This window comes from Pelobates fuscus, chromosome 9 (assembly GCF_036172605.1).
Source record: "Pelobates fuscus isolate aPelFus1 chromosome 9, aPelFus1.pri, whole genome shotgun sequence".
Classification (NCBI taxonomy): domain Eukaryota; kingdom Metazoa; phylum Chordata; class Amphibia; order Anura; family Pelobatidae; genus Pelobates; species Pelobates fuscus.
In genome coordinates, this window is record NC_086325.1 from 126854847 (window position 1) to 126867704 (window position 12858).

General features: G+C 38.2%; 1 protein-coding gene across 1 annotated transcript in view; it reads left to right on the forward strand.

Moving 5' to 3' along the window:
• ASTN2 (astrotactin 2) overlaps positions 1–12858 on the forward strand; it is a 925983-nt gene that overhangs the window by 483354 nt on the left and 429771 nt on the right. The window contains exon 11 of the mRNA XM_063432386.1: positions 6572–6760. Within this exon, the coding sequence (XP_063288456.1) occupies positions 6572–6760 (189 nt within the window). The remainder of the gene's footprint in view (positions 1–6571; positions 6761–12858) is intronic.

Sequence of the window (12858 nt, forward strand, 5' to 3'; positions counted from 1 at the left end):
TTGAAAATGGTATGCCATAATAGTGGAAATGTTATTACCCAGGCTGCCATGCTCTCTCAAAGGCGAGATAGACCCAGAAAATCACTTTTTCAAATTGCAAACTTTGAAAAGGACATCTAATATTTTTGTCCCCATGACTTCCCCCCAAAAACAGAGAATCTAGTACATGGGGGTACTGTTACATTCAGGAGACAATGTTAAATACAAATAGTGAGGCTTTGTTGCAATAACTCATATCAGGAATATGAAATGTCCTGTGAAAATTGAGTTCATGTGCGTGAAAAAGCACAAATAAAGCTATAACCGCTATGTGGGCCCTTCATTTCTGATAAAGTGGTTAGACCAAACATCTTGCAATGCACCATTTCTTATACTCCGGGTTGCCTTCTTTTGAAAATGGTATGCCATAATAGTGGAAATGTTATTACCCAGGCTGCCATGCTCTCTCAAATGCGATATAGGCCCAGAAAATCACTTTGCCAAATTTCAATGTAATAAAGCCTTAATGGATAAGCAATAAACAATAATATTATCAGTGAAAGTACAGATTTTATGTGAAAAATGCAAAAAAAAACAAAACAAAAAAACACTAAATTTGGCTAGGGTTTGTTCCCAAGTGGCTACTACAAAAGACTGGGCATACCCCATTTTGAATACCCTGGGATGTCTACTTTTTCAAATGGTATGCCATGATGGGGGTAATTTTCATTTCTTGGCTGACATACGGTCTCAAAGGCAGCCTGGACACTGCAAACTAATCTGACAAATTTCAAGGTGAAAAAGCATAAATGGATAAGCCGTATATATGACCCTGAAACTTTCCAAATCCCCATAAAACCTATACATGGGGGGTACCATGGCGCTCGTGAGACATCACTGAACAGAACTAGGAGTGTTTCAGGGCAGCAAACTATATACTAACAATAATATTATCAGTGAAAGTACAGATTTTATGTGAAAAATGCAAAAAAAAACTAAACAAAAAAAAAAAAACACTAAATTTGGCTAGGGTTTGTTCCCAAGTGGCTACTACAAAAGACTGGGCATACCCCATTTTGAATACCCTGGGATGTCTACTTTTTCAAATGGTATGCCATGATGGGGGTAATTTTCATTTCTTGGCTGACATACGGTCTCAAAGGCAGCCTGGACACTGCAAACTAATCTGACAAATTTCAAGGTGAAAAAGCATAAATGGATAAGCCGTATATATGACCCTGAAACTTTCCAAATCCCCATAAAACCTATACATGGGGGGTACCATGGCGCTCGTGAGACATCACTGAACAGAACTAGGAGTGTTTCAGGGCAGTAAACTATATACTAACAATAATATTATCAGTGAAAGTACAGATTTTATGTGAAAAATGCAAAAAAACAAAACAAACACTAAATTTGGCTAGGGTTTGTGCCCAAGTGGCTACTACAAAAGACTGGGCATACCCCATTTTGAATACCCTGGGATGTCTACTTTTTAAAATGGTATGCCATGATGGGGGTAATTTTCATTTCTTGACTGCCATACGGTCTCAAAGGCAGCCTGGACACTGCAAACTAATCTGACAAATTTCAAGGTGAAAAAGCATAAATGGATAAGCCGTATATATGACCCTGAAACCTTCCAAAACTCCATAAAACCTATACATGGGGGGTACCATGGCACTCGTGAGACATCACTGAGCAGAACTAGGAGTGTTTCAGGGCAGTAAACTATATACTAACAATAATATTATCAATGAAAGTACCAAGTGGCTACTACAACAGACTGGCCATACCCCATTTTGAATACCCTGGGATGTCTAATTTTTCAAATTTTATGCCATGATGGGGGTAATTTTCATTTCTGGGCTGCCATACGGTCTAAAAGGCAACCTAGGTCACTCAAACCAATCTGTCAAATTTCTATGCAGAAAATAAAATAATGGACAAGCCGCATATTTGACCCTGTAACTTTCCAAAACCCCATAAAACCTATACATGGGGGGTACTGTTTTACTCGTGAGACATTTCTGAATACAAATATGTATGTTTTATTGCAGGAAGACCGAACAGTATTCTGACATTAACAGTTAAATTGCCATGCTGAAATTGAAAAATAACAAGATTTCATAATTTTTTCAAGTTTTTTAGATTTTATTCATATAAAATGGAGTTCCATATATGAATGTTTGATATTAAATGAAAGCTCTGTTTCCCCTGAACAAAATGATATATAATAAGTGTGGGTGCACTTAGTATGAAAGAGGTAAATTATTGTTGAACAGACATATAGTAAAATTCTGTGGTTTGTTTAATTTTTTTTTTTTTGGATCACAACTTGTACATTTGGCTGCGGTCTTAAAAGCAATGTTTAGTTGTGTATAATGGGGCACAGAAGTATGCAGGCTCAAGACGCCATACTTAAATTGTATAAATGTCAGCACTATACGGGAAATAAGAATGTCTAAAGTACAATTAGACAAGGTAAGATAAAACAAATATTGTCATGTCCTTGCAGGATTTCAGATTTGTTCTCAATTTCTTCAGACAAAGCATCCCAGCACAAGGGATTGACAGTAAAACACGGTATCTTAATCACATGCTATCTCAGGCAGCTGACACAAACAAGCAAATCTGACCTAGTAAAATAAATGAAAAAAATGAAAAAAATAAAAATAAAAAAATACACATAACCAAACAAAATAAGACAATTATAGTCCAAACTGGAATATCACAAGCTGTTTCATCATGTCCTTATGGGGAGGGAGATTTCTATTTTAGAAATGCCATAATAATTCCTTTCATCTTAGGCCAAGCAAAACTAAGCATATACCTGTACAACAGCATCCCTCAAAGACACACCCTTCAGGTATGTATAAGTCAAGAATCATACATACATTACAGCATAATAATAGTTGGGGATAAGAACGGCACCACATAAGATAACCATGTCATAGTCCCCATAAGACCACCAACCATCCTCAACACAGAGGTATTCGCCCATCGGTCCAACTCATAGTTAGAGTCTCACAGTACTTAGCCCAAGGTACAGAGAGGGTCTCACCTGTCATGTCCAGCATGCTTACTGTACAATAATAGAGGCCCACCTTCCTGCCACACCGCTTTGGTGGCTCAGACCAACGTCCGATGCATAGATAGAGCCTCTATCAGTCAACTGACAAACTAGCAGGACCTCACCCGCCACATTTTATCTACAAGAATTTGCTAACAATTCACAACAAACATTTTGTCATTCTATATAGCATGTCTCACACATCCGACATAGGAGAAGACATCTCCCCACCCAGCACACCCGCTTGGCCACCCACCCAAACTACGGCCCCAGCAATAGGCGGAAATCAAGACAGCCCCTGCTCACTGAGGTCATGGACAATTCCTAAAATAGCTGCCGAACTAAGACGCAGGGGAGTACCATATCCGGCCACAGCAAGGAAAGCAGAACTATATAGGATCATGATGTCAAACTCCGATAACCCTCAACCAGGAACCAGCTTGCATGATAATGTTAACGAAACCTTGGCAGGGCTGCAGGCCACTATGACATCTATTTTAGTGTGCGTTAGCAATATTAGCCAGAGAATGGACAGACTGGAAGCCCCTGAGCCGGTTATCATGGCCCCAGACCTCAACCTTACTCCAGCAATTGAACACATAGCAGCACAGGGTAATGTAGCATGGGCACACGTCACACATAATCCTATCACCCAAATCGTCACACCAGCACACTTGGTACCTCCTAACATTAGGAAGGACATATTAGAGGGGAAAGATGTCAACTTAATCTCCCTACTAATAGTGTCACAGGATGTGGTGGAAAATAAGACCTATAACTTGTCAGTAGTGATAAAAGCTAGAGATCCCAGTTTGAGCAAAAAGCTATTAATACCCACATTTGTTCTAGCTTTGAGGTTATATAGGGGTGTGGTATGCACCCGTTTTTCCCCAATGTAGAGAGGAACTGGATTTGTATTTGCACAAGTTGGTGGACATACCTTTTTTTTTTGAGTACCATACGTTGTTTTCAGGCAAAGCAGCGGCACCTTTGGTGCAATTCAACATCAGAACAGACTGGAAACACTTAAATACCAAACTTTTCTGCCGCCATTTTGCTGGGTTCATACCACCGTCTTGTGCCATTTGCTCTTCCAACTCCCATGCCACCAACTTGTGCCCAAACAAACCCAGTCTACCAACAACCAGTTACGCAATTCCTAGTACCAGCAACACTGACCAGAAGACACTACAAGACAAACTAGGTAGACCAACAGTCTTCTTGGGGAAAGCGCAGATATGTAATAATTTCAATGCGGGCAGCTGCAGCTTTAGTACCTGTAGATTGTTACATGTCTGCTGCATCTGCCACAGAGCTCACACAAAGACCATGTGCCCTAACCACCTGTTCCCCAAGAAATGACTGACGGAAGTAAAGGTCAACACGTTAGCTTTTTACCTAAACACACATCCATTCAAACACTTAGTGCAATTTATGATCACAGGTTTCACGGAGGGGTTACACACAGGGCTGGTAGCAATGTCATCAGGTACGGTAGAATGTAAAAATCTTCAATCAGCCACTACTGACCCTACAACAGTAGACAATTTGTTGCAAGCTGAAGTGGGGAAATTCCGGCACACCACAACCGACTTAGAATATTATACTAAATGGTTATAAGTATAGGTCCACTTTTATACGGCTTTCTTCCCTGACCACAAATGGGAAGGTGGAATCTGGAGTTTTTGGAGCGGTTGCAACCGGTCTATATAACCCCTGACTTACCTCCATACCTTGCTGACAGTGCTTGGTTATCCCACCCACGGCTCCACAAATCTTAAAAATGACTCATTGGTGGGCCCTCTTTATATAAAATGTAAGTTACTTAGCCTGTCAATGTAATGACAGGAATGAAGTAGATAACTCCCTAATTCCCACAGCTATCTACTAAAAGGCTGAAATACCTAAATTGGTATTTCAGCCAAATTTACTAATACTAAGTAAAAATTACTTAGTATTAGTAAATTAAGGCCATACTTGCTATACCGCGAGTAGGGGCATGTCTAGTAAACAGTCTGTAGTAAACAGACCACTAGTAAACAAAATATACAATATATATATATATATATATATATATATATATATATATAATAATAAGTGTAATGGCACTCACCCTTGCTGGTAATTTAGAGTTGAATATTATGCCCTGGTGCACTTCCACGTTGATTGTATATAGAATAAGTAGACACAAGGTAGCACTCTTGGGTCTTTCAAATAATAAAGTATTTATTCCATCAAAGGGTATACAATAAGATGACCGACGTTTCGCCATGCTGACTCTGTCATTGGACGCGGAGAAGGCCTTTGACAGGGTCAGCTGGGGTTATATAGATGAAGTACTGACTTACTTTGGTTTTGTGGGCAGGATACATGATGCTATAATGGCCCTTTATTCAGAAGCTACAGCAAAAACCCTAGGAGTTAATATATTTTCTAATTGGTTTAATATGCATAATGGTACACGGCAGGGATGTCCTTTATCCCCTCTTCTTTATGTTCTTACATTAGAACCATTGACAATTAATGTTAGGTCAAATCCAAATATTAAGGGCTTCTTAAAAAGAAATATAGAAGCAAAAATATAAATGTATGCTGACAATATATTACTAACACTTATGGCCCCTGAAAGCTCGTTATTCTATGTTATGCAAGAGATAAATTAATACTCAAAAGTATCTAACTATAAATTAAATGTAACCAAATCCACTGCTATAATCAATAATATTGATAATGATAGGATTACAGAATTAAAAGACCGCTATGATTTTATATGGTCCGATAATATTTTTACCTATGTGGGTATCACAATCTCAACCCAAGTTAATAATTGGTGCCTGTAGCTGGGTGGGCACCATCCGTATCTGTATAGGTACAACATTGTGGGTAGTACTAACCAAATAAAAAGTGTTATGAATTTAGATGAACATGGGTGTTAGGTGTAACATTACCAGAGAAAAATAATTTGTAGTAATAATATAAGGTACGGTGCTAGAAAAAAACTACAAAATTAAGAAGGAAATTTGTTCAAATATTGCATTAAAAAGCAAAACAATAAGTCAATATAATTGGAACAGACTCACCTGGGAGGCAAGCAGCAAAGAAAGAGGATTTGGGAGGAGCTTGATGACATCATATAATACTGTTATACATTCTGATTGGTTGAATTGTTTTTACACTAATGTTAACTATTTCTTTGCTGCTGGGAGGTTCAGTAAAGAAAGATTAATCAAATATGAAACCTCCTGTCTTTGTACTTGATGATTTGAACTTGCATGTGTCACACCATACAAAGGATTATCAATGATCTACTTATGCTTTTTTTAGACTCTATTGCATACCATGGTTGAGATATTGACTCTTTTAGTTGTAATTTGTATGTGTATAATCATATTCACTTGATATGTCTCTTTTATGAAGACAATTGTTATGTTTATATGTGCATAAGGCAATGCATTTGTTTTGCAGTTTAGATTTGTAAAACTAGTGAGATGTGTGTTCAGTAATGTTTTTACTGTCTAGGTGTGTGGAAGAATATCGGTTGGGCCCAGATGGTAGGTCTTGTCTAGTGCTGACTGAAATCTGTGAAGGTCACAAGTGTCTACGGTTAGACAATCACCAGAACAATACATTGTTTGAGGAGATGCTGCATGGGTTTGACAATAAAACCCAGAGAGTCAACCAAGGGAGAGTTTTCCAGATGAGCTTCAGGTGAGATCTAGTGGGAAAGATTTATGAATGCTGTTTTTTTTTTTTTGGTTTTTTTTTTTAGTTTCAATGAGAATAATTTACGACAAACAGAAAAGTGCAATTTCAGATGTATTTGTATTTTTAATTATCTGTCAGATTATGTGTCTTCCTCAAAGAAAGGTTTACTTAAAGGAACACTATAGTCACCTAAATTACTTTAGCTAAATAAAACTGTTTTAGTGTAAAGGTCATTCCCCTGCAATTTCACTGCTCAATTCACTGTCATTTAGGAGTTAAATCACTTTGTTTCGGTTTATGCAGCCCTAGCCACACCTCCCCTAGCTATGATTGACAGAGCCTGCATGAAAAAAAACAAACAAAAAAAAAACTGGTTTCACTTTCAAACAGACATAATTTACCTTAAATAATTGTATCTCAATCTCTAAATTGAACTTTAATCACATACATGTGGCTCTTGCAGGGTCTAGCAAGCTATTAACATAGCAGGGGATAAGACAATCTTAATTAAACAGAACTTGCAATAAAGAAAGCCTAAATAGGGCTCTCTTTACAGGAAGTGTTTATGGAAGGCTGTACAAGTCACATGCAGGGAGGTGTGACTAGGGTTCATAAACAAAGGGATTTAACTCCTAAATGACAGAGGATTGAGCAGTGAGGCTGCAGGGGCATGTTCTATAAACCAAAACTGCTTCATTAAGCTAAAGTTGTTCAGGTGACTATAGTGTCCCTTGAAACACTTAGGCCTGTAGGGAATTGAACATTCAGAGGTTTCAGACAAGATTGCAACTTTCCAGTGCTTGTTAATGAGCTGCAGTACTCAGAAAAAGGCAAGGCAGACACTCTGTAGTCTAGTGCTCCTGCGGATTGAATAAGCACTGTTGAGCCAGATATATGTTTCTGCCTCCAGTTATTTAATGTTGATATCCATTAAAGGCATCAATTTAATTAGTGTTGGCCATCAATGCTTATTGAAGAAGATACAAAAGATAGCATCACTTAGAGGTTTACACATTAGTAAGAGTATAGCATTCAGCAAACGCAGACCTGGAACATTTGGCACCCTGGGCGGATCCTATATTTGGACCACAACCCCAGCTTAAACATTTAAAAACAAAAAAACACCCACACATGTTTTACATGTACTGAACACTGAGCAGCGTTTGTGTGTTTGAATGTAAGCATGTTTTTGTATGGAGTATGTGTGAGTGAATGTACGGGTGTGTTTGTGCGAATTGGCATTTGAAGACAGGCATGCATTTTTCTGCAGTGTGTTTTTTTAATACAGTGGTCTGTTTTTATGTAGTGTTGACATTTGGATGCAGGGTTGCGTTTGTGTGTAGTGTATGCAAAATGCTGAGATGTATGCACATATACACAGATAATTACACGCATGCAGTTACATAGAAACAGCCATGCACACATACAGACAAACATAGACACACATATACAAACACACATAGATATAAACACAGACAGGCAGGCACACATACAGCTAGACACACACATACACACACTGATACAGACACACACGCACACACACACTGAGACATACATATACACCTTTACCAACACCCACACACGCACATGGACACGCACACGGACACGCACACAAAAACACACACAAAGATATACATATATATATATATATATATATATATATATATATATATATATATATATATATATATATATATATATATATATATATATATATATATATATATTTACAAAATCCAATATGCTTGCACTCCTGGTGATAATCACAATCTTGCCCGGTGCTGATCTAGCAAAATTAATAGAAATTCCAGTAAACGGAAAGCACTCCAGGGTCTTTGATATGAATTACAATGTGACTTTTATTGCATATCAAAAAATGATAAAACAAACATCAACATTTCAGCTCACATCTGGAGCCTTCTTCAGGGTGACAAACATGGTGTGAGCCAAAATGTTGTTGATATGAATTAAAAATTAAATTTTATCATACCTCAAAGTCCCTGGAGTGCTTTCCGTTTACTGGAATTTATATATATATATATATATATATATATATATATATATATATATATATATATATATATATATATATATATATATATATATATATATATATATATATATGTATTTCACTATTTTATTTTTTATGTTATTTCACGTTGTATAAAGTTAAGTGGAATTTATGGTATCAACTTATGTATTATTCGATATCCACAATAATGTACTTTGAAATAAAGGATTTAAATATCTGTGGATTTATAAAGAAAAAACAAAGATATAATTCCTGGATAACCAGAAAAAATAAATGGGTGGATTGGCGCTATTAGAAAGAAATGCAGCTACTCCCAAGTGCTACAGAATCACCAAAAAAGCACAATAAACATACATAGAAAACAGCAAATTGGATTTAGGGAGGTGCAACAGAGAGTAAATAATGAACAGATTATACTTATATTCAGTGAATCCTGTTTGCGACCTAGAATTCAAGAAAAATGCATAGTATAATACTGTAACACTTAAAAGCAGAGTGAAATCAGAGGTAATGGGTCACTCACGATCTGCAGAGCCTTAGGAAGCAGGCTCTAGCTGTAAAAGCATGTGAATAATGGGCTTATTCAAGCTATCTCCACTGGTTCCTGGTAATAAGGCACTCTGTCTCCCCACAAAGGACCACAGCGGAATAAAGTGAAGTAAAAAAGTTTTACTAGTTAAAAAGTAATAAGAACAAAGGCACAACGCGTTTCGACCATAGCAAGTCTTCCTCAGGTGCATAATCCATAAGTTACATTTCATTCTGTTTTATACACATGAATTAATTAGACAATCCTAAACACGTGATTAATTGGAGGACCATATATGGTCTTTCCGACTTGCCTCCGCCATATTGGGAAGGTCAAATTAATAAAAGTTTGTGCAATCTACTAAAAACATTGTTATACAACATTGTAAACCTATTTGTGCATCATAAACTATATAAACATTTATATTGATAGTATAATTATACTCAGAAAGCCCCCAGTTCTCCTCGAATTTTTCAGCATATTTCTCCCCCATCCGGGATTCCAAGATGGCGATCGGGTGTCTTCCGGTTTTTCTGACGTCATGACGTCAATGTGATTCGCCCTGACGTGTCATGTGATCGGAAGATTCTTCATTTCATATCATTGGATAATAGAAAAAGTCCTCTTAACAGCAGAAAGCCATTTTGGAGTCTGGCATAAAGTTCATTTAATAAGCATTCAAAGGGAGAAACTAATGGGTAAAAACAAATGTCAGAAACTTGATAATCTGCTAACATACATATTTAAAAGAACCCATTATAAAGAGAGGTTAAATAGAAAACATTTTTCAAAATATTTGAAATGGTTTAAATGATATTAGTATAATCAAATTAAATGAGAGCTGCCATTTCAAAATCCAAGTTGAGCCCACCTGGAGATAGAGTCTCCAAATTGAAGATCCATCTCATTTCACAACGAAGTGTATAACAATGTTTTTTAGTAGATTGCACAAACTTTTATTAATTTGACCTTCCCAATATGGCGGAGGCAAGTCGGAAAGACCATATATGGTCCTCCAATTAATCATGTGTTTAGGATTGTCTAATTAATTAATGTGTATAAAACAGAATGACATGTAACTTATGGATTGTGCATAGAAACATAGAAACATAGAATGTGACGGCAGATAAGAACCATTCGGCCCATCTAGTCTGCCCAGTTTTCTAAATACTTTCATTAGTCCCTGGCATTATCTTATGAAAGTATTTAGAAAACTGGGCAGACTAGATGGGCCGAATGGTTCTTATCTGCCGTCACATTCTATGTTTCTATGTTTCTATGCATAATCCATAAGTTACATTTCATTCTGTTTTATACACATTAATTAGACAATCCTAAACACATGATTAATTGGAGGACCATATATGGTCTTTCCGACTTGCTATGGCTGAGGAAGACTTGCTACGGTTGCTACGGTCGAAACGCATTGTGCCTTTGTTCTTATTACTTTTTAACTAGTAAAACTTTTTTACTTCACTTTATTCCGCTGTGGTCCTTTGTGGGGAGAAAGAGTGCTACGGTTGCTACGGTCGAAACATGTTGTGCCTTTGTTCTTATTACTTTTTAACTAGTAAAACTTTTTTACTTCACTTTATTCCGCTGTGGTCCTTTGTGGGGAGAAAGAGTGCCTTATTACCAGGAACCAGTGGAGATAGCTTGAATAAGCCCATTATTCACATGCTTTTTACAGCTAGAGCCTGCTTCCTAAGGCTCTGCAGATCGTGAGTGACCCATTACCTCTGATTTCACTCTGCTTTTAAGTGTTACAGTATTATACTATGCATTTTTCTTGAATTCTAGGTCGCAATCAGGATTCACTGAATATAAGTATAATCTGTTCATTATTTACTCTCTGTTGCACCTCCCTAAATCCAATTTGCTGTTTTCTATCTGTGGATTTATGATTTAATTTTTAAGCTTGTTCATTCCCTTTTAGCCATCGGGTTATACGCTAGTTGCATTAGTAACGTGCCGTCCGGAATTGCGCTGTTAGAAGACAAACTAAGTTTGTCCCATATATGAATTTGTAGTGATGTGTCTCATCCAATCGGACGGAAGCGTCCTTGGTTGCCTAGCTTACGCACGTCTCAGCCTATCAGGACGAGACTCCTGATCAGATGACTAACCAGGAAGTAATGTTGATCTAAACGGACGGGCACGGCGTTCCCGGAGGCGAATGGCAATGAACGATTGCAGGTGAACAACAGCTGAATGTGAGTACTTCATTATTTCATGTCCTATATAAGTGTGTTTTCATTTTTAAGAATATTTGTGTCCTGACGAAAGCTCCCTAGAGGAACTGAAACATATTTTTTTTTTTTTTTTTTTTTTATATTGGAGAAGTAAAATTTTGAAAAAAAATCCTTGAGTGCCAGTATTTTCCTTTTCCTACAATTGAGCCACTTGAGCACCAGATACTACTCTCTTTTTTGTTATGTTGGAGTGCAGGGGTTATTGTGTGTGTGTGTGTGTGTATATATATATATATATATATATATATATATATATATATATATATATATATATATATATATATATATATATATATATATATATATATCTGTGTGTGTGTATTGTATGCAGTCTGTATAGTGAATGCAGTGTGTGTTTGTATAGTGGTATAATGGTGTGAGGGAGGGGGTGATGGTGTGAAATGTGGGGGTGGCGGTTTGAGAGAGGTGGGAGGTGAGATGGGTTAATGGTGTGAGGGAGGGCAAGTAATAATGTGAGGGAGGGGGTGATGGTAAGAGGGAGGGGGGGTGATGGTAAGAGGGAGGGGGGTGATGGTAAGAGGGAGGGGGGTGATGGTAAGAGGGAGGGGGGTGATGGTAAGAGGGAGGGGGTGATGGTAAGAGGGAGGGGGGGTGATGGTAAGAGGGAGGGGGGTGATGGTGCGAGGGAAGGGGATGATGGAGGGAGAGGGGGAGGTGAGGAGGGACCAAATACCTCATTTAATGCCCCGTTGGTCCAATGTGGGCTCCCTGGTGGTCCGGTGGTGATATCCGGTCTGCAGCTCACAAAATCCAGTCCGAGCATTGCCGTAGTAACCCACAGCAACACTCTGATTGATCAGATCTCTCAAGACACATGGTCTGCAGATTTGCACACTATGGAGCTGCAGACTGGTGTCGCTCTGCATGAAGACGCTGAAGTTTCCTCATAGAAATGCATTGCAGTGCTGATTGGCCAAGCCAGTGTTTGGCCCCACCCCCTTGCAGATTTGACCCAATCCAATGCTTTCCTCATGGGACTCGCTGAAATCTTAAATTCTGGTAATGTCAGCAAGGAGGCAGACTGCACTGGGAAAAAGGTAAGTTTTATTACCTTTTAAGGGTACTAAGGGGGGGGGGAAATTCATCTGTGCCCCTAAGTTGGGGGGGGGGGGGGGTGGGTGCTGGTGAAACCGGTAAAAGTGCTAATATCTTCTTGCCCCTAAGTCGGGGGTGGGGGTGGGATGTTGGGACCTGGTGAAATGGGAAATGGGGGTGGGGGTGGGATGACTGGGAACGATGTACAATGATCTAGGATGGTCAGACAGCT